The sequence below is a fragment of the Chamaea fasciata genome, unplaced genomic scaffold, assembly GCF_029207755.1.
Source record: "Chamaea fasciata isolate MVZ Bird 193981 ecotype frontalis unplaced genomic scaffold, bChaFas1.0.hap1 SCAF_3, whole genome shotgun sequence".
NCBI classification, from domain to species: Eukaryota; Metazoa; Chordata; class Aves; order Passeriformes; family Sylviidae; genus Chamaea; species Chamaea fasciata.
This window is the reverse complement of record NW_027094088.1, coordinates 90,894,422-90,918,162: the sequence shown is the minus strand read 5'-3', so window position 1 is coordinate 90,918,162 and position 23,741 is coordinate 90,894,422. Positions and strand designations below refer to the sequence as shown.

Here is a 23,741-nt window from a genome sequence, read left to right as displayed (position 1 = left end):
TGTTGATGGTTATTTTGGAATTCAATTAAGCAAAAACCTGAGTCTAACAGTATTCCCACCTTTTTTCTTTCTCCTCTTTCTGCATAATATTCCTTTTGTTCATTCTAGTCTGAGAGCTCAACCTGATGTGACTCAAATTTATACAATTACTGAGAATCAGTGGGCAATGCTCACTGAACAGCCAATATACTGAGTGGGTATGATCTTCAGTCTAAAATGGTGGAGAGTAGTGTAAATGGCTTACTTCCCTAAAATCCTCTGTGAATTTGTCATGTCTGTTCTTTGCTTCTTCTGAAAGCAGAACTATTTCTATGTGAAACAAAATAGAATGTAGAGGTGGATAGTTTTGGAAGTACTGGCCTTTTGCTAGGTGAGCAGAAAAGGCTTCATGGTACTTATCTCTGGGCTTAGATGGGTGCTTAGTTATTAGAATAGAAATGGATAGGGTTTTGGGTAATGGTTCCAAAGTGCTTATTCAATAAGACTTCTCTCCTTCTTCTCTGTTTGATCTTAATGTGTTCTCTGAATATTAATCTGCTTTCTGTCCCTCACCACCCTTACCCAGGCAAAGAAAAGAAAAGAAAAACAAAACAAAAACAAAAACAAACAAAAAAAACCCCCAAAAAATAAAAACAACACCCACACACACACTTAGGAAAATACTTCTAATAGAATTAGACAGTTTGATTGAATTGACTGTCAGCCCTGTCCAAGAGGGCAAGTATGTGGAGAACATTGAGAGAAATATTATGCTGGGTATGATTGGAACTATATATAAATTTGTAAAGGAGTATATGAAGAGGAGGCAACTACAGGTGTATATCCAAATAGGAGGATTTACTCTTTCCCTCGTCTTTGTAGCACATCCAATACCTTCAGCTTGAGGGTTGAAAATCTTTGTTGTCTTCTGGGTGAGTACCTTAGTAAGTAGACCATAGATCTAGGCTGGAGCCTGGGTGATTGCCATCAATTCTGCTAAAATTGGTATGTTTAGAGAGGTATATGCTGCAGAGAAAACAAGAAAAGTGTTTCACAATTTCTTTTCTTGTCTGCTGTTCCAGACAAACTGTTCAGACCCTGTCATACTTCACTAAGGGTATGCATTAGGAGAAAATGGAATTCTTAGTTGTCTAATGCTTGCCCTTAATGCTTCTCTATATTTTTTGTCCACCAAAGCGACTGATCTGCTGCATGGAAATATTTTGCTCTTTGTCCTTGCCTTTAGTCATTACAATGGTGCTTTAATTAAAATACAAACAGGATATATATTCCACCCACTAAGTGTCCAGAAATTATTTTTTCAAGATTTTGGAAAATTACTTTTGCTATGTGGAATATCCGGTGCTCAGTTTCCTGAGCAGTATATTGACTGTTAAAAGGAGATTCCTGTGGAAATTAATCTGAATGTCACCTGCATTTTTAATCAAAACATGTATATATTAAATACAATCTATTCAGCTTTGAACTCCTCAAAAAATAAAACTTCTGCAAGATATAATGAGGGGTGATTATATATATTTATATATATGTATTTAAATCAGTGACACAATTGACAGGTAGCGGTGATGCATATATGCTTAAATGACTGAGACGGGATGCAGAAGGCCTGCAGTGCAAGCTAATAGGTATTTTATTGTTTTTATCACACCAAACAGTGCAAAAACATAAAACACTTCCTGCCCTTCCTGTTGATGTTCTGTCAGTGATGTCACTTACACTCCACTAAAAGTTTCCAGAGCCACATAGTTACGCCATGCTTACCGAATTCATATTCCCTTCCTCAGGTAAACATCCTGTTTGGAAATAAACGTGGTCTGGATGTCCAGGAGAGCAAAATTCAGGCACAAAGGAAGTATATTTGTAAACACAGTCCATTGTTGACTAAGAGAGGGGCTTTTAAAGTACTGCGGAAAAATATTATAACCTCAAAAACAGTACTTCCAGAAATCTGTTTTGAAGAGCATTCATATATTTGATCTCTTACTGAAAAGGAAATGCAATACAAATTGGGGAATTCGAGCTATATACAATCACATAACTAGCATTCTTCTTTGAGGCAGCTATCTAATAGCAGGGATTAACCTATTATGTTCCAAGTCTGATTTATTAGGTAGAACTGACTTCTTTTCATAAAACTGTCTTTATTATTTTTGGGTGTATCTGAATTTTTTTTTTTTTTTTTGCTCCTATCATTTGCTACCAATTCATCCCATCACTCCTATTCACTTATACCATCCAACTCGTTCCTATTTACCTCATACCCCTGATGTGGCTGGGATGTAATTTTGAAAGATGTTTTTGATACCCCACAGATTGCTTAACTTTTTAACACAGGAAGTATGTCTTTTTCTTTTCTGTTATCCAGCATCAGCTTGTGCGCCCTTTTGGTTGTTCCCGAGTTTTAGCCACATATCCTGCCTCTCTTTAACTTTGTATCCCGGAGCTACAGGGACCTGCCATAGTGGTGGAGTTGGGGTGAATGTAACAAATGCTGATCTTGTGATACTTTGTCTGTTCTTATGTTACCTGACTCTGTGCTCATTTGCTTGAGAAGTGCAAATCTATTTCTGAGCATTAAAATGTCTGACATGTGACACCAGATCTATCTTTGGTGTCATGGTGTGTGTCCCTTACCAAACAGTCCAATAGTAACTTCATTTGTCCAAACTGGCAAATGAAACAAGGAAAAGTTGGTTCAGTATTTTTTCAGTTTACTGCAGCTGATTAGCAATTTGATGATAAGGGAAGACCTCAATTCCGGGTTTCTCTCATTTATCAAAGCTTGACCATCTGAGCTCACAGAGAATGACTTCCATTAAATGGAAGTCTTGTATAGTAGATTAATTTTTTCTCATACTAGACAGAGTTTGCCCTTCCCGGAAGGGCTGGTTGTGTTGAGTGTCAGAATATAACTGTACTTAAGTCTGCCTAAGACCTCTGTTTCCCTTTAATAGTGCCAGATCTTGAAAACGGTCTTACATGTGGAGTGTGGAGATAACATGAGGCTTTCTGTTTACTACACAGCTGAAGAAACGCTTTTCTGTTAATGCTGCTTTCTGTCTGGAACTATTAAACTGCTTGTGGGATGGTCCCAATACTATGCCACAGCCAAGCTCAGTGAGCTGGGGAATTCTGTTCATGGTTTTGGTCTCCTGCCAGTCACAGCAGCAGAGCTGAGTGTTAGAGCTGGCTACTTCACCTTGGTAGGGAACCACAGATGATAAATTTAAGACAGAATATTTAGTATGCAGTTAATGCATCATTGGCTTTCTGTTCCCTTTCACTGCAACTTTTGAAGAACAACTCAAAAGTCACATCAAACACCACTAGCTAAGCAGCCATCTCTCCACACCATGAAAAGCAAATGCTGAAAGCACTTAGCATGACCACCTCTTCTACCTGTCTCCTCCTAACCCCTCAAATTTTTCCTGTCCATGCCATGGACACAGCTCTGCACACAGCCACCACCCCTGTTTCTACAGTGTACTGTATCTTTTCCTGAGATCAAGTGTTTGAATGAGGCTCAGCTTGATTAAAACTCAGTAGTTTTAATCTTACTGTCACCTTTCTGTTAAGAGCATGTAAAACCTTAAATGGACAGAAGTTGTCTGACAAATCCTAGTACCAGTTGTCATGGTGAACAGAAAAGGCTAAGTTATGGAGTCAGTTAGAAAACCCATGAAAACAATGTACCTTAAACCTGAAATTCTGTTATTTCGAAGCTGATTTGGTTTTTTCCAGACTTCATTGTATCAGTAGTTCATAGTTGGTGCATGTTTGTTTACATTCTCTTTCTCTGTAGATAAAACAATATGGTGAAAGAGGGAAATGATAGGGCAAATTTCTCTTTGTGTGTGCTTTTACTGAAGCTTTGTGATAAATTCTGTCAACAGATTATAAAATTAATCTCTTCCAGGACATAGTTTAACTTCTAATAATAATTTTCAGTAAAAATACTTCTATAAAATTCTTTGCCTTGTGAAGATTTTGGTTTACTTATTCAGTTATTATCTTGGTATATAACTTCTTTATTAAAAGTTTGGTTCTCTAGTGAAGTGCAGGAGGGTTTCAAGACCTATGCTAGTTACTTTTGTGCTGTTCATAAATTTTGTGTGTAGAAGTATACTTGCATTCCCAGTATTTGCATTAGTTACTATTTGAGAGTGGGCACATAGAATTGTAAGCATTGACCTGTAAGTACTTGTATGTGAATAACTTCAGTTCTGTAATTTTCCCCTGATACATAAAGGAAGTCATGTCAGTATGCATGTCAGTGTTGTCGGGAATAAATACCCTGGGGTCACTTCTAATGCCATCTTCTAATTAATTATTTAACAGCTTTAAACAAGACACTTCAAGTGTCTTATGCACTGGAGGTTTTTATATCTGATTTTTATTTGAACAGATTGTGTGAACTAAATTATATGCAAATGTAAAATTAGTTTCACATGTTTTTGTGATAGGAGGAAATGTCTTGTAGGCAATTTGCAGCGTGAGTCTCATAAAGGTGACTTGTCATTGTCTCTTGTTTGTTCTTCTATCAGCTATTCTACATTAAACTACTTAAATATTTAATGCTTTCCCCTTCTTTTTCTCTCTGATAGCATGGAGGAGTCTATGTAAAAAGAAGTGCCAAATTCAATGAGAAAGAAATGAGAGAGAAGTTCCGGGCCCAGATGAAAGCTGAGACTCCAGTAAGCTTATACCTTCCTTCTCATTTCTTTGACTTTTTTAATGGCAAAGGCTTGTTGGAGAAAAGAGCCATGCCCGATATCCACAAACTACTAAGATGGTAATCATGGATTTGTTTTCTTTCTGTGTTTTTACAGTTGCTTTCTGTGATTACTGTGATGCCTCTAATTAAACTGAGGAAAATTTGACTGGTTCTTTATGGTTGACAGGAACTTTGTGATCCTCTCTGTAGTAGAGGACAAGGGGAATCCAGACACAGAACATGAACTACAGTATCTTGCTTGGGAGACCACTGTTTCAAAGGAGAAATTCCCTGTTTCAAAAGGCAACATTTTGACTACTGTGTGCTTGTCAGAGACTGATACGCTTGACTTCTAAAAGTCGAGAACCTTTCCTACCCAATGTTAATTAGTCATCACAATGATCAGTCATTTTAAATGGCAGTGACATCTTAGAACTGAATAACTTTGTCTGCTGTGCCTGGAGGAGGGAAAAAAAACCCAAAACAAACTCTTGATAATTTTCTATTTGAAGAATGACTGTTCCTGCCAAGTGACTTTTCTCATGACTCCCTGTATGGTTTGTGGCTCAGTGGTTAGAATCACTGTGCTTTGCTTCCATTACTTGCTGTGCATTATATTTTTTTCTTCCTTTTTGGCCAAGCTAAAAAAAAAACCAAAACAACTAAGCAAGCCCTGATATAGAACACTTAGAGTTCCATTTTATTAAAATTGTGTTATTAGGACTTAGACTCCCCATACTGTCAAAACTTTTATAAACTGAGACTTGGGTAAAAAGAGTTCATGGGCTGTTTCGACATTCATAATTGTATTTCTTTTTCTTATTTGGAGATAGTGAGTTTTGACCTTAAGCTTACCGAGAGGCTTAAATGAGTAAAGTGTCCCTCTTTGGAGAAGATGGTCGTGTTCAGTGGTGGCAACCTGCGCCCTCATTTCCAGGGAGGGTCCTGGGATGTAAAGAGGTTGTGTTGCCTCATTATTTGCCATATGTCGGTAGTAAAGATTCTAATTGCTGTAAAACTTGTAATGGGATAAGCAAAGGCTGCTTGCAGGATGTGTGAAACATACTTGTAGTCATCCCCCTAAGCAATTCTTCTGACTGCAGAGTGCTGGCTAAGGTAATTTTAGTTAGTCTGGATGAAATAAGCCAGCAAGGTGTTTTCTTGCATAGGCCCATGGATTTCTTGCTAGCTAAAGAGACAGGTTCTGTTTGAGTGTGGCTTTCTGGCTTCCCTCTGCACCCCTTAAAAAGCAGATGTTTGTTGTTATTACAAGGCTTTCATTGTGATAAGAGTCTTAATTCGATGTCTGTGTTAAATTAATCTCCTTTATAAAAATGTGCATTTTTCTTTTAATACAATCTTGGGAAGAAAGATGTGCTTAGAAACTCATCTGATTATGTCCTTGGAAACCTGCAAATGGTGTTCAGCCTTGCTGCAGTGTGTCATTTTAGCACAGTTGGAATCTGAGGGGAGGTTTAAGCATAAAGCTATTCTTTAAGGATACAGCTGATGTGGGTTCTGCTTTCCAAATGGTTAGTAAGTGAAATAAATTCAGAAGTCTTTCTTCATGGAATCATCTTTCTTCTCCCTCCTGAGTTGTGTGTAGATTGAAAGTCTCTACCTAACCTATCAAAACTAATGCCTAATAAATATGGGACCACTTGGGTACACTTGTTTTTTGCTGTCACTTAGCTCTGTGGGAGTTTGGTGGTGTTGGAAATAAGCACAGAACCTGGACATGCAACCAGGCAGTTGTTGCCATTTGCCTCATATTATCAGGTGTTGCAGTATAGAAGAGAAATAAGTGTAACTGCTGCAGAAATTAATTGTTTAAAATCTCTCAGTCAAACCATATAGGGAGTGACACTTGAATGTGCAAAACCAAAGTTGTCAAAAGCCTATTTACTGAGGCAAATGTTTGCATCTGCAGGGATAAAAGACACAGACCACTGAGCTGTCATTTGAGGGATGACTAAACTTCTTAGAGCCCACTTTATCTGAGAATTTAAATGTACATGGTATTAAATGGCCTTTAACCTAGAGTTACTACTGTGAGAAGAACGTGATAACCTGTGTCCTTATTGCATTATTCATGCAGTTCTACAACTTAGCATGACATTTACAAGCAATCATATTGCTTTTAAAATGAGGACATTTTGATCAAGTATGCCCTGAACTCATCAGCTTCATGCAAAAATAACTAATCTATGACTCTGGAATTTTCATGCACTGTATGCTACAGCTCAGGATGGACTTCCCTCAGTTTAGTGTGCAGCTGGTGTAGCTTAGTCATTCTGTGTGTACGTGGTAGAGTTCTTTCTTTAATGTAGTGCAAGAGATGAGCTGGCCTTTCAGCTGCTCAGGAAAGATTTATGTACCAATAAAGAAGAGATGGACGGCAATCTGTGTTAAGGGTCACGTTGTTGTTTACAGTTTCTCTCCACATACAATTTAAACAAAAGAATCCAGATGATTAATGTTCAGTCTGTCTGGAGCCATCCCTTTTCCCATTAAGAAATTGAGGATGTGTAGGAAGACAGAACCAATCTTCTGTTCTCCTTAGCACAGCAAGCTCTTTACCAATTCACTGTGTTTTTGGTTTTTTTTCCCTAAATTATGACAGGTAAATCAGAATTAAAACTGACAGGCAAAGTAAGACTGCTTCCTGGCCTCTTACATGCACCATGTAACTTGATTAGACCTCTGGGATGTCTCCTTTTGTGTAGACAACAGTGGACTGCGTGATTCTCCTTGCTCACCTTGTCTTACGACTTCCACCCAACTGTCTGCTATAAACAGCCCCTTTTCCTGCCCTCAGGTCTGCAGCTGGTCCATGCTTGTTCTCAGATGCAGCACAGTACTGTCAGACAGGCACAAAACTGATAGCAGACTGAAACACTGTTGCACCTGTGTTTTCTTAGTGGGCATTTTGAAATAATATATTTTCTTACCTATTTCTGGAAGTCACTTTGCTTTTCAAACTCTCATTGAATTATATGCTTAAATGGTGCACTGTTGGGACTTTTGTTGATAAAATTCACTCAAGATGATGTGATTTGGTTTGAAATTCTGTAAAATTTGACTGATTGCTAACAAATTGCAATCTTATGTCTTGTTGTGAGAGCAGAAACTGCCACAGTGTTTAAAGAACACTTTTGTGTAAATGTTGTTTGAATGTAAGCCATAGATGAATGTAAGCCAAATGAATGGGTATTCAGCTGTTACTTGATATGCTTAATCTACTTGATTTATAAAGAAAATTAACTCTTCTGAACAGCAAACTATTCAATTTGATAACTGAAAATGTCGCTTCTATTTTTTTATCATGCATCCAGAGTAGAAAATCTGCATTCTGAGGTGTGGGATTTAACCCTGTACAGCCAGTATTTAGCTGATCACTACGTGTTTTGGTTTTGTCATTCACATGACAATGATTTATTCTATGACTGAATGAAGAAGTGCCAACCAAACAATAAAAACACAGAGGGTACAGATACATTAATACAACTGCTATGAGGTTTAATGTAATAATTTTGTGATATAGTTACTAATTTACAAATCCCTGACAATTGCAAATCACAGATGTCCTTGTCTGCTGTTCCCACATCACCTTTTGTATTTTGTTCCAATTATACTAGATAGGCTTTCTCATACCATATCCTTTTCAGTTATTGATCTGAGTGGTAATGTTTCTCATCCAGTTCACTAGAAGCATACTTTCTAAGCAGTGGTCTAAATGGATGCAGATATTAGTCTGTCTAGCTGTCAGGATACAATAGTAGTAATAATAATATTAAAATTAGGCAAGTGCATGGTGTAAAACAATTTTGAATTTCGTAAATTAAAATATTTGTTTTCCCTTCATCGCATAAGAAAAGCACAGTAAATGCAAGATACCTTTATTCAGTAGTTACCACTTCTCAATGCCCTATGTTCTTCTACAGAGTAGCATCTACTCATTCCAGGGTGTTCTCCAAAGCCCTTGGCCACCTTTTCTTGCTGTATGTTTATGGTTGTTCTGTTTTCCAAGGACACATCTGTCACTTTGCTGCTCCCCTGTTCCACCCATACCAGCTCAATTTGTGGCACTCTGATCTATCTCAGGGACTTCCTCAGCTGCTCCATCCCCTCTCTGGAAGCACAGCCCCTCGTTAATGCCATTGCTGTTTCTTTTTGCCTGTGAAACTTTGGCAGTGCTGGGAAAATGAAGCATTGCTGTTTGGGAGAATGCAATTACCATCTTCCATTCATTTCATTTGTGGGTTGTGGCAAGTGCACTGACATTGCACTAGGGACTCTTCAGGTAGCCCCTGATTGGCAAAATGTGAAAGATTTGCATTTTTTTTGATTTTCTGGCTCTGACAAGTATCAGTAGGGTTCTACTAAATGAATCCTGATCCACTCCTTGAAGCTTTCAAATTGATGAGAGATACCCAGTTTATTGACACCCACCCATTCCACAGAAGGAATGAAAGTAGCACATACCTGAGCATAGGGACCTATTGCTTCAGTTAAAACTGGTGTCTCAATAAATCAGGGACTGTGGTAATCCAAAACTGTCATTTTGAACATGAGCACTGTAATTTGGAGCAATAAAGTATGTAACTTTTATGAAGTTAATTGCCCTAATGGAAGAATCTGTATAAAAAGTGGCCTAAACTGCAGCTAGTGTTTCTAGGCAATTAAAATGTTTCTACAAGTTCTTATTCCAAGTTCAGGGGAGCTTATTTAGTTACTAAAATCTTAGAGATTTGTAGTTCTTACAGTCTTTGGAAATAGTGCTTAAGGATTTAACTTCTGCTGCCCATGGTGGGAGAAAAGCCAGTCATACAGGTGGTGCTGGTAGGCTGAACTGTGCTGGCAGGATGTCTTTGTTTTGTGCAGGACTGTATGTGAGTATAAGTAGATCATCTCTTTACATTAATGAATTCTACTGTTAAAACAGTCCTAATGAGCTATATAGTAGGTTATTACATTCTGAATATAAAGCAAAGGCCACTTCTCTGTCTTATGCTTTCAACTCAGAGATACTCAGATTCTGGTCAGCAAACCTGTTTGGCTGCTTGTGTTTTAGAGATTTACTAGAATAAGTAAAATATAATTTCAGTCCCTGGTTTGTGTTACACATATAGGACTGGAGTAAGTAGATACTGTTCCCTGTTGTGTAATCAGCTTTTGAGGGTGATTATCTTCTTTGAAGACCAGTGACAACGTTGTCGGCTTGTAAGTGCTGAGCTGTGTACCCAGAATGGTGTTCCTGTCCTGTGTGCCTCACTTCCTTTGCTCTATGGCCTGTTACAGTCACTGTATTACCCTTTAGAGCTGAGCAATGCAGTCTTTAGTGGGGGTGGAGGGTTCACGGGTAGAACTGGAGCACCTCATCTTGAAGTGCCATTTTAAGCATCCAAATTACAAGATTTGAACATAAGCACATTTATGAAAAGAAAAAAAAAATGCATCTGGATTTGAATATTATATCCTTTCCAGCTACCTTGGAAAAGTTTTACTTAGTCATTTAGATATCTCAACATTATACTTCATAGATGAAATGTATAGATGACTGGGGGAGTTGTGGACTACATCTGGGTCTAAGGATTCCTCTACTTGTCCCTGTACTTATGCTACTGTTATATAAGAAAAAGTAAGCACCTTGACTCTTAAACCCATTTTCTTTTGTTCCCTCACCACCAAATCTATATACATCTTGGATATCTGTTGGTCCTTGAACATTCTTGGACATCACCTGCCTCTGCAATATACCAGTTTCCCCCAAACGTACTGTGACAAATACAGTCTTTCCCCTAGCTCTCTTTACTCTACTGACACTGATTTTGCTATTTTTAATATTTATTTTCTTTTTTTTTTTCCCTGTCAGGTTCTAGGCTATGTACTCAGTTCTCCTTTTTCTTGATCTCCAGCTGGCTTCTCTGGTTGGCACATTTCCTAGATTTCTTTCCACCTCTGCATTTTAGTGCATCTTTCAACCTTCCTCACTGTGGAGTGTTTCTGGAAAGGTCATTTTATGGGGCCTGTCTTTTGGCATTCAGCCCTTTCTGTAGCTGTTCTGCAATCATTAAGTGCAAATACTAGCACACTCTGATGTTTTGTGGGCCAGAAGCACAAAGTTGCATTCCTGTGTGTCTCTTTTTGAGTTTTAATTTAACTTTGCATTTTTATGTGATATGCACTCCCAATTATCAAACTCTCTATCTAATCACTGATAATATTCCTTGGACTCTTTTGTAAATCCATTATCTTGTTTTCTTTCAAATGTTTCTTGAGACTGCTTTCTGCAAAGTTAATAAATTAAGTATTTAAAGTAGGCATTTTACTATGAATGTATCATGTTCAACTCCATAGCAGTTATCATTTGTGGCCATAGGTGCTTCTGCAGATGAGATATTCCCCAATATGAAATTTTCACTGTTGAAGTGATGTTTTGTAGCTTTGATCAGCTTTGTTTGTAGGAGATTATGGAAGACACACACACACACAAAACCCGAAACCCCTCTATTCTGTTTCAAAAGAAAATGGAAAATTGTCAAATTTGAATGCTGCTATTTGGGTACACAATTTTATAGTCAGATATGTAGATACCTAGACAACCTTTACCTGTGTAGTTATTTGACAACCCATAGATAGTTTGATGATGAACAGGCAAGCAAATGAATTTACTTCGGAAATCTAACCTTGCAGGTGCGCATGCTTAAAGGAATGTGACTTTAAAGTTCAAATTACGCTAAACTATGAGTTTGAATTCCTAATATATTTCATATCCAATTCAGTGAGAGACATAAAGGCATATAGGATTTTATCATCATTTCAATTAATAGTAGTTTTAATAATGAATGAATTACTGTATATTTCGGTATAAGGAAAGACTAGAGGCAAGATCACTATTAAAAAAAAATGGTCGCTTTGTGATATATTTGTCTGTCTTTTCAAAATCTCTTAAAACTGATACTCTTATTGGTATCAGCTGCTCCTGACTTTTGTTGATGCATGCTGTCTCCCTTCCTAAATCACATGGAGTATTTTCTATGGTGTATTTTCAAAGGAAATTATTTTGAACTTTGTACAGTAAGTTTCTTAGAGCTAAGAAATTTTAGTTCAAGTATTCTGATTTTCTTTTGATTCTTACAATAATCAGTGGTGTGAGATAAATATGATATGGGCCTATCCAGTGTTGATAATTTCTGTAAAAGCAATCAGTTTGCATTCATTATAGGAATTTGTCTATTTTGTTTCTTTTTTTATTCCACAGATGTATTTAGTGATTTTTCCAGAGGGGACTCGTTACAATCCAGAAATACCGAAAGTCATTGCGGATAGTCAATCATTTGCTGAAAAGGAAGGTAGGCAAAAAAAAATTTTAAACAATTATTTTCTTAGTGTTCTAACATATATTATATTAAATTGTTATATAATATGAAGATCATCTCACCTTAACTGGACTTTTAAACCTGCATGATTGGTATTTAAGGGTTTAGAATAGTATAAACTACTGTTTCTCTTACAGAGTGAGATTATAGTAGTTCATATACAGATATTTCATGCATTTCACAATGTACAATAGTAACAGGACTCCAGAAGGCTCACTGGTTCTACCTGTAGTTGTGTATTACTTATTTTCTTGCTCCTTAAAGTTGTAAGAATTGCCTACACTGAATCAGGGCACCAGTCCATCTGAGTTGATACTGCCGCTCCAATTACAGTTGTTAGTCAATATGAAGAGTGTTTTGCATAGAGCTTGTTGTGCCTTGAAGTCTTCCATCATTTTGCTTTTAATTAGTGTTAGTACTCCTATGGCATTTTGGTTTTGTTCCTCTCTCACCTTCCAGTCTCACTGTTCCTTGGTTGACCTTCATTCTGGAGTTGCTTTGATTGTTGGCACTGTGGGATTGTTTCTCTAACCACAGATGGAATTACTTCATCTTTGGAAAGGCCTGCAAAAAATCCAAGAGTCCCAAGATTTTTTGTATTTTCTCACATCATATGCACGTAAACTCTTAAATCCAACAGTTCAGTGAACGTGTTTCCTGATTTTGTTTTTTCCTGTTGACCAAAAGTGAAATAATTCACTCTAAACATAAACAAAGAATAACAAATAGGTCTGGTAAATCCATCTCTGTGACACACTGGAATGAATTCACGAGTCTGTGGATCAGTCTGTTGATATAATCAAGCTATTAAGTATTGTTAACTCTTGTCCAAAAGGATACATGCTTTTCTTCTCCTTGGGAAGAATGGAATTTGTTTGCGTGTGTGAGCAGGAGAGCTGAAGTCATAATGTATTTGTTCATCGCTTCAGTTTCCTGTCGGAAATGAAAGTCAAATGTTTCATTTAGGTTGGTGGTTCTTTGAGAGTTCAGAGGGAGGGGGCTGCTTATTAGAATTCTTTTTCCTCACCTTCTTTTTCAGGGAAAAGGCTCTCATTGTTTTACTATTATTTTATTTCATCTTTTAATTATATCTCTGCAGTCTGTAAAACAGTAAAACACTGCTTTTGTGCTTTCAGAGTGCCTGTTCTGAAACTTTTTCGCTCCAGTACTGCTCTGTTTTTATTTTGCAATGATTACTCCTTTTAAAAACTCTCACAACAAATAATTATTAAACAGGAAGCATCTCCCAATTCTGTTGCAGAATCCTCTTGATCTCCTTCTCCCCACTGCTAAATCCTTTTGTTGTTGGCCTCTGCCCCACTTTTTATGTGGGGCGAATGGGAAGCAGTCTGTGCTTCCCTGGCGTCCTGTTCCCTTACATGTCCACACAGAAACAGATACCTATGGGAACTGGAGCATCCCTCATGCAAGTATGTTGAGAAGCAGAGGCCAACACTGAGAGGAGAATCAGACTGTTCTGAAGGCTGAGCCTCGAGCACGTACCAGTCCAGGGCACATCCTAGTATGCGGGGAGCTCTGGGCATGGGGAGCTCCACGTGGCTGCTGGCAGGATGTGATTACAGCTCCCCAGGGCCCCACCCTGCTGCTGTACAGTGCTGCTGGCCCTGGCTTGTGGCTTGCCCTCAGCAGTCCCGGTGTCCCCGCGGTGCCGGCTGGGTGCTGGGGCTGCAGCGTGGGAGCCGCAGCCGGGGGCAGGCTGAGCCATGGCCGAGCTCCCTGGGAACACTGCTAGAGGACACTGCTGAGCTCCATCAAAAACACACCTTGCTTGTTCAGAAGATCAGGGAGACTTCTTACTTCCTACAGTTTTAGGAAGGGTAGTAACAAACAGTAGTTCTGCCAGCCATAGGAATGAGGAGGACATGCTGTAACCTACAGTTTAAATAAAACTGCGTCATTCTTTCTGGGGACATAATGAAGTCTAATAATTTAGTCTTGTTATCTTAGTATATTTGTTACAGAGCAAGGTGCTTCAGCGTGGACCTTACCAACATGTAGGGGAATTTGTGTGGTTTTTACCTGAAAATGATTTTTCCCCTACATTTTTGCTCAATTTTATGTTGAGAAAGTACTGCAAGTGTAATATTGGGAAAAGTGGTTTAGTTAAGAAGAATTAAACTAGAAACCAATGTTAGAACCAGAGCTATTACCTCCAAAGATAATAAAGCTAGTTCTAGAACAGAAGCATAACTCAGTGTTCATGATGCTGTCTGAAATGCTGGTTTTGACATTAGTATGTGTATGTATTTTAGTAGTTTCGCAGAGAGGAACTATAAAAAGGTTTTTGTGTGATTTTACTTTTACTCTTTGCGAGCTGCATCCTGTTCTAGAGGAGATTCATTGGTTTAGACAGAATTCTTGGGCTGAACTTAATTACCTACTCTTAGTGGGACCAGTTGATGAGTTGCATGTCATATCTTTGTGTTCTTTCTAAGTTTTGCATAGTTACTGGCTCTTTACAGTTGGTCCTAGGACCAGTTCAACAAAAAGAAATTTAAAATGAATTTTTAAAAAGCTGATACTGATATACAAAGAAGTACTGTGACATTGCTGATTTCAACTATTATGTCTTCACTCACTGATATGAATATTTAAATAAATCTTGACTGTCTATGAATAGGATGGAAGGAGTTCAAGCAGCAAAAAAATTTAAGCTTGAAGTAGCCCTTGAAAGAGAGGAGACATTTAAAAATACCAATAATAATTCACATTACAGTTTGTTTTGCCATAGGGCTTGGATTTTATACAAAATCTAGATTTCTAGCAAGAACAGATGGTTTTTTTCTTTATGAAACAAGCAAACCAAACACATAGGGTGGGTCCGTTGTAAGTTCTGTCCACTGAATTGTATTCAGTGAGAATTAGCAACAGAAAGTTTATTACTCCCAGGAGTACTGATTTTGTGGTGATGAACTGAGAATGTTGTTATCTAAGGGCAATGTTAGTACCTCTGAAAACTGAAGGATTACTCTCAGATTTTACAAGTGGCAGAAGATTCCCCTCAGATCAACTTCTTACCTGGGATAGAAGGTAAACTCAAAACATGTTTGATTGATTGTACTGGGAAAGAAGCTTGTTGACATTTAAAAATGAAAGCAAAAATGACGTCTCTAAAAACTAAGCTGTTTGGTTATTTGTAGTAGAATTAATGCAGGAGTTAATCATAGAACAAGTTAAATTTTGTGGAGTTAAGAAAATTAATCCAGCATTTATATTTTTTGGCCAAAATATTTGCTGGAATTTTACAGCTACAACAAGCTACATAAGCCACACGTTGCCAGAATATCAGATGTAGATGTGTGTTAGGTTTTCTCATTTCTGGTGGAGGCTTCCAAGCTAAGGGGCCTATGTGCCATGTAGCTGGATTTGAGCCTGATACACCTCAGTGACCTCTCCTGGCACAAAGTAGGTGCCTGGGTGAGATGACTCCAGCAGTTGCTACCAGGATGGGCTCTCCCTCCATGTTCCAGTATGGTTAGTAACTTCCATGTTTCTAATGGTACATCTTGCAACATTTCCATAATCAAATATTTCTTCCTCTGCTCTCTCAGAGAACTAAGAATATGATGGCATGGGTTTTGCCCCTTGTCTTCTGAGCTTTTGCATTACAATTTCCAGTATTTAAGTGTATAGTCAGTAGTCGAGTTGGCTTTTGTTTTCCATTGTGTGGGATTAGTCTGCCAACATGGTTCCTGTCTTCAAAGTCTGATGCAGTCATTCAGTCAGCTTACATATTGGTGATACCTTTCAGGCTTTGTTCCATGGGTTTAGGCATCTTAAAAGTGCAGGACTTCTTCCCCACTAGTCAGTGAGTTTGAGTTGCTGAATCCAGTCTTAGTATGTAGGTGACACTCATATTTTCATAGGGATTTAATTAAGCTTGTCATAATAATAGAAGTGGTAGTTTTTATTGGGTGTGTTTAATTCAGACTGTAAATCTTTTAAGCCTGGGTCTTTTAATGATATTGGACTATAAAGAAAAATGTCTATAAACCCCACAAAATACATGATTGTTATTTTTTGTGCCAGCTTCTGGTATAAAATTTATTTCATTTGTATGTAGCTAAAATATCTATGTGTAGATTTCTTATCATTTTGTAGTAGTCCATCATAGAATCATAGAATATGCTGTGTTGGAATGGACCCATCAGGATCATTGGGTCTGAATCGTGGCTCTGTGCAAAATACCCCAAACACCACAAATTTCTTTGGTTGGCTTGGTAGAATATGAATTTTATCAAAATGTTAACAAATGGCATTTTAAGAATTTGAAAATAAATACAAATAATCCAAAGCCCTCCTACTCCTAATATTACTAACTCTAAAAAGTCAAAGTTGAAGGGATGAGAAACTTCCTAAATTTAACTTGGCTTGTTTTTGCTGAATGAAGACAAAACAATCTTCTCTGGTGAAAGGAGTTTTTGGAATTTGGTATTAATGTTTGATTTCTAACAAAGGTCATTTCATCAAGCAAACATTTAAAGTATGCATTTATTATCTTCTTCGGTTTTATGCAGAAAAGTTGCTAATGTAGATATTTTTTAGTGCTAAGTTTATCTTGACAAATATGCTTTCTGCTAAGATGTTTGTGCATGCAGGATATGCTTATCTCAAAATTGTTTTACAGGTCATGTAAAAAAAGGTGTTTCAATGGAGCTAATTGAAAATGTTTCCCTTCTAGATCTTGGCACCAGTTTTCGAATGTACTCTAAAGCAATTCGAAGTATTCAATATCCATAAAAGTCATTTTGAATTGTCTCTAAAGAAAACAGCTTTTACTGGTATTTGTCCTACGCTTTCATGAAAACAGGCTTGGTCTAACAGTGCTCAGTGAGATGTGGACAAAGGATATAGTTTTGAAAAAGAGTGAGTTATGGACCTTGAGTAGCATTTGAGACCAATCATTAGAATGAAGTAAGTGTCTGTGTTATTAGAAGTTATTCTTAGAAAATTTAGTTAGGCAAACAAAAAGCAATACTGTATTTCTGTAAATACCCATGACGGAAGAAAGTGTACCAATGGGTGGTGTCCCCTGTGTCTTGCTGTGAGCTGGTCATACTCTTGGCGAAATTAGTTGCATTTCTTGTATGCTTTAGTTCATGGTAACAGAAAAACACTTTTTACTAGTGCATGCAGCTGAGTCCTGTTTCTGTAAGTCAGTGGAATACCAGCATACAAATGGATGAGCTCTCCCACCATTTGTTATTTTTTAAGTCTAGCTATGGACTCTGGTTTCAATATGTAAAGCTTTGAATCACTGGAGGCATTCCAGAAAGCTGGTGGGAATTCAAGAGTTGGGTGAGTACTTGGGACACTGCACGTAACTGCAGAGCTTTCTGTCTGATATCTTCACACACATTCACATGAAGAAGGAAAGATCTAATTGGTCTTGAAATCAATTCATTAGTTTTCACCTTGGTTTCAGTTTTTGTGTACTTGAAAGTTGAGTTTCAAATACATGGTTTCATGGGGAGGGGAGAGAGGTGTGGAGACCTCAAACTAATTCTGTCATCCACTTTCAGTGAGCAATTAACTTTTGTTGATGAAATGTGGTAATGTTAATGTAATACACATAGAGTATTCTTAAATTAGAGCTGAGAATTTTTACTGTTTTCTTTTTAAAATGTGGTGTGTACACATCGGGTAGAAATACAACTAACAAAGTCCAACTCTGAAAATGTGGATGGCCTGCCTGTACTGAGCAGCTCTTTGAGTTTTTGGCGTGAATGAAGGGAAGAGGATGGCAATCTTCTACACAGAGTTGTACTTAGCTGCTTTTATATGTTACTTCGCTCTGATGAAGTTAGATAAATGATGTTTTGTTTAGTGTCTTTTTGTTATTTTGTGTTTAGATGAAAAATTCAGTTCTATAGATGTTAATGATTTGGACCTTTGTACTTGCCAAAGTAATTCTTATATTTCATTCGGTTTTCTTGCAGACCTTCTGAAGTAACTCTGCATCTTAAAATAATGTACTAAATGAATGATATTTGAAGTATCATTGCTCATCATATTTCTTCAGATTTTCTTTTTTTATGTATATCTATCATTCAAAAGTTAGACGAGCAAAGCTATGGCTTTTTAAGGTAGAACATTACAATACTAGTAGTATCTAGTTCATTTTCTTTGGCATTTAAAATAAAATCTCATGACCTTAAATACTTTGACAGAGGGTCTTAACTGTATTGCACAACATTAAAAACAGTTTAAGCGCTGTGTGTTTTGTGAATTGGATGCAGGCAGCTTGCCAAGGTAACTATACTGTAACTACTTGGATTTAAATTCTGTTATGTTGATTTTAGCAAAGATCATAAGTAATTGCAAGAATATGTGGTAATGTTTTTTATAAAACAGATTCTTTAAAAGGATGTGCAGAACTGGTGTTGCTGTGTGTTTATCATGCACTGTAGTGTTTCTTAATAATGGATTATGGACTTTATTGATTTAGATACATACTCATATTGTACTTAATTAAGAGTTCACTGACAGCATGTGAAATAGGAGTGGCTTATTCTACATTTGCACTTCACAGATTGTCCCTGACTATCGTCATCACCAGAACTGGCCATGGATTAAAAAAAAATCAGCAGTTAATAGTCACAGATACCTAACTTAATAATTTGTCTAGATGATTCAATTTTCACTCAATTTTCCCTTTTTCTTCCTAACAGTAATAGTTTGATGAAGGGGAAGATGAGTTGGTCAGGAAAGGAATGACAGTGTTTTTAGAATATGTTTGGGAATTTGGTCCAGCAAGAGTTGTGTTGAGTGTCATGTCCACACTAATATCATTGCTGACACAGCACAAGAATATTCAGTGCATCATTTACAGAGTAAACATTTTGAAACATAACATAATTAGCTGTTTGATGTAACAGTTCACAAGCTAAGAAAACACTACCACTATGTTATGTTTCAAAATATTTACATGATCCATATAACATTTTGCGTAGACAGTTATCACTATTGCCGGTAAGGCATGGAACAATTGCTTCAGAAGGACTGCTTATAAACAGCCTTTTATCTTTGCATTCAGACAAGAAGATTCTTAGCAAATATTAAGAAATCAAGATAATGATTTATATTGAAATTTTCAACTCTTAAGAATGTAGGAGTGGTGTAGAAACTAGTATTATCTTACAGTGTTTACTAGATATTTTCATAATTTTAGATCAAAGTATGTTTTACCCAGCAAGGGAGTTCAGTACAAAATCAGGACATAACATATAATCTTTTTAATTGATTTTACAAGAAGAAAGGTATCAAAAGCAATACCACAATACTTTGGTTTAGAAAAATTTCCTGTTCACCCACCAGGAACCAGTGGATTCACCACTGGATGAATTCACCAATGGATGGTTCTTTTAAAATGGATTGAAGAGTCAGCCCATGAAAAATAGGCTAGAAATGAAAAACCACAATTTTAAATTCTATTACTTCAAAGAAAAATAGTGAAAAATTTTGCATAGCATGCTTTTTTTTTTCTAGAAGCCCTTTCAAGTAAACATGGAAGAGCTGTCTTCAGGTCAAGAAAAGGTTTTGGGCTTATTTGTTTGTTTATTTTAATTTTGAAAGTCATTGTATATTAAAATTCTGGAAAGAGAACCAGGTTTATACTTCTGAGCCCACTGTGTTTTTATGTTCTTAAGTATGCTCTAAGTGCAAGTGGTCAACTGAAGGGAACATGGATATGAAATACTGTTGTTAAGATGTGGGGAGTGATGTCAAACCTGATGTTGTGTCCATGACATACCAATCTCTGTGGCTTGGCCTGGAAAAGTTAAAGACAAAAGTTGATTTCTGTCAGTCGTTGTGAGTTTGTCAGTAGCCGAGTCAATTGTAACAGGTTGTTTGCAGGGAGGCACAGAAGATTTCCTCCTTGGTTTTGGTTCTCGGTTTTCCCCCATTGCTGCCAAATTTTTGCTGGGATAGTGAGTAGGTTAGGATTCAGTATGCTCGTTAAATTGGTTTGTCCTTGGGAAGTAAAATGCTGGATGAGCTTTAGGTGAGCTTAAAATTCTCTGTGATTATCTGTCAAATCTGTTTCTGAAACAGAATTTCAGGAGGTGATGCTATGTGTGTTTAGTATTTCTCAGATAATTTGCTTTTTTTTAACCTCAGTTGGACACACATAAACAGTAAAAGAAGTGCTGTTTCATCACTCATGAGCCCTGTTAAAACCATCACTGCTTCTAGTGAGGAGCTGTAAAAAAGGCCCTCTTACTGAGCAGTCATCCTATTAATGTCCTTTAGGATTTCTGTGTCATCTTCTACATGTGTTCAGTAGAGCATAAGCAGTGAGTACACATGCACACTCTCTCAACTTTGAGAGAATGAGAATTGAGATTGAAAATAAACCTCTTGTGATTTTGAAGGGACATGCTGACATTCCTTGGCATGATGTTCCTTTTGTGTATGTAGCCCAGTTTACTTTCAAACACTGTAATTATTTTTTTTTTTCCCCTCTAGGACTTGCTGTATTAAAGCATGTGCTGACTCCACGGGTGAAGGCAACTCATGTAGCCATTGACACAATGAAAGACTATCTGGATGCAGTGTACGATGTGACTGTGGCTTATGAAGGTACTGTGGACCACAAAGGGCAAAGAAAACTGGCACCATCTATGACAGGTGAGTTGAGGCCTATGAGGCATTCTGTAGCCATATGCTTGTTCGTACACGGAACCAACCTCAGGTGCTTTGAAATGCTCTGAAGATAATCTCCACTGCACTTCAGCCATCCTACAGCCCCCAGGTAGGGCATTGTTCTAGTCACTGGGCTTTACAGGAGTTACCTGTGACACTGCCCTCTGCTTTCCTATTCCAATTCTAAATACAAGTGCCCTTTGCTGTCAAAGGGAACTTGGAGCCATAGGCAGCAGATTCCATTTACCTTCACATTTCTTCTAGCACTGGGATTTGGCATCATCTTAAATTCTCTCTCTCTTCCTCTGCTGTGCTACATATGTGTACATGTACACATGTACATCTAATTGCTGAAGTGCACGTATTTTAAAGGGAAAATGCATAGCAGTAGTATTTTACCAGCAATTTTTCAAATTGCTGTACACAGCCAGTTATCTTACAAACAGTCTACAGCATTTTATGCAAGTGGGCCTCACTTGCTTTAGTGTTTTAAACCACCTACAGGACTTTAAGAAAATCAGATAGATTGGTTTTACATTCCTTGAGTAATCTAACGAGAAAAGATGTTCTGGAGTTTCTGCCTGGGAAAACTAAAGGACAGAGAGCTTCAGTATTTGCTGTTTATTATGCTTGGTGGTGGACTGATAATTTATTCTTAAGGAAATAATTTGCCTGCACTGTTACTGGAGTGCCAGATATCATCTTTCTTTCCATGTGTAGTTGATGTGTTACTCAGCTGTATCTGTGCCTGTCTGCTGCTGCTGCTCTCTTTGGCTCAAAGTGGCACTTTTGAGTCTTTTGCACTACCAATACCAAAGGGAAAAGACAGCTACAGTAGTTCCGCAGAGCTCTCCAGAGTTTTGGGTAAGGGATCAGTGTCGACTGAGGGACCTGCAGGGAACTTATCTAACTCTCTGCTCCACAGCTCACCTAGTGTCACTCGAACTTGTTCCTTCTACTGCTAAAAATAGTTTATAGTGCAGCTGTTTCCATGTCACTTCATTAGCAGGTGTAACTCCTTGAGTCACATGCACTGCTTCCCAGGTGCTAGTTGATTAGAAGTTCTGGAGTTGTCTATTTTTACATTTTCACCCTGTTGAAAATTCTTTTGGGTAGGTGAGAAACAAAACTGTCAACACTGTATATATTAACTCAATGCTTGTATTGTACTGGAACATCTTAGGATGGTTTTATTTTGTTCCTAATGGGCTTTTTTATGTCGAAAATTCTTTTTTTAATTTGAAGTTATTTTATTTTTTTAAATGGCTTCTGACCCTTTTAAAGTAGTTTTGGAGACTGAGCAGCCTCCTTCTTGTTCCAACCCTTTCTAAGAACCCCTTCAAAACAAATAGGATTGTTTCTCCTTCCCTACAGCATATCTTGTTTCATGACTTAATTACTAGGCAGTTTCAGCCATTCTCATGCCGAACTTCTCACTGCCTAATGGTTAATTAAACTATTAAAATGTCATTACTTAATGATCAGATGGCAAATGCTCAAATTCCTTACAAGACCTCTTCACCTATTGAATGTTCTGGTTTGCGTGAAGCATGATATAATTATGGAAGGAGAACCAACAAGCTGAATTTTCCTGTTGGCTGTTTTTTGTGTTGGTGTCAAGCAGGAATCAGATGCTTTGGGGTGGCCATTCCACATCCAGCCTTTTGGAGCCTCCATGGCAGCAGTCCAGGTGTATCTTTCAGCCAGGCTTACTGTTAGGGCTGGGGTAATTACCTCAGCCTTGGGGTAAAAATAAAGCAGTAATCCAGAATGAAGTGCAGCAAACCAGCTGTTCCCCCTTACAGAGCAGATAAATGATATATCCATGATAGATCAACATCACATTCCATGCTATTGTGCCAATCACACGTATTCCATATAATATAAATTATGTAGATTAAGAACACTTTCTGAATTACAGTATGGAACATAGTTGTCATTCTTTTAGGCTCTCCAGACACAAAGTGACAGACAAACAATTTCTGTTCTAAGAGATCAAGATCATTTCACCATTTGTTTTGCAGAAGTCTAGCAACTGATCTGTCAGGAATATAACAAGAATTGAATAAGGCATACTTATGCATTTGAAATTTTTTTGCATTATTTCTCTTTCACAGTGCTAAAATGAGTTATGCACACATGAAAAAGACATCTTATTTCATATGAACATTTCATATTTGTGTCAGTGCTGATTGAGAATTTTGTTATTCATTCTCATCAGAATAAAATGGCAGTGCAGTCCTGGTAATTTTTAAAAGATAAGGTTGACATGTCTTTTTCAATCTAGCAACACTGATTGAAATTTATTGCATGAAAAACAAACTTCTGATAAACACTTTACTTGATGACTTTATTTCCCATACTGTGGGAAACATTTCCCATGTGAATGAAATGTGAATTCCACACAGATACAGTGTTTCTTGACATGCATTTTGCTTTCAGCTCTATAAATCTCAATTCCTCAGAAGAGCCTGTGTCATTTCAGGAAAAACCCATACTTACCTGGGACATCATCAGCTCTTGGCTATTGTCTTCAGTAGTAAATAAAGAAGGTTAAAAAGAACATTTTTGTGACTGGGAGGAGGACTAGCACACTTTGTCTGAGAAATTGTGTTAGGAAAATGTGAATGGGAAAAAGATTCTGAAGAAAATGTGAGTTGCTTTTTAAATTTTGTAGTATGCAACTTTTAGTCTAAATAGGCTTTCTTAGCAAAATTCAATTTTTTTTTAAATCCAGCAGTCTTAAATATATTGACTTGCTCAATAGGATTAGAACACAGCATAGTACACTAGCAGCTGGAAAATAGACATTTCACCATAAGAACAGTGAATGCTAGACATACCTGATATAACATGGTGCCATTTTAGAGCAGGTAAATTATTGTAGTATATACTTTCAAACGTGTTGAGTTTTTGTCACTCTTATGCATGTTAATATTTTTTGGCACTTTTCGGTGGCAAGTGTTTTTAGAAAACAT

The 23,741-nt window shown here is 37.3% G+C and overlaps 1 protein-coding gene across 1 annotated transcript in view; it reads left to right on the top strand.

Annotated features, from left to right (window-relative positions):
• The window catches only part of AGPAT5 (1-acylglycerol-3-phosphate O-acyltransferase 5), a 55,471-nt gene that overhangs the window by 16,216 nt on the left and 15,514 nt on the right, over positions 1-23,741 (top strand). Inside the window, exons 4-6 of the mRNA XM_066179802.1 lie at positions 4,605-4,694; positions 11,979-12,069; positions 20,587-20,748. Of these exons, the coding sequence (XP_066035899.1) occupies positions 4,605-4,694; positions 11,979-12,069; positions 20,587-20,748 (343 nt within the window). The remainder of the gene's footprint in view (positions 1-4,604; positions 4,695-11,978; positions 12,070-20,586; positions 20,749-23,741) is intronic.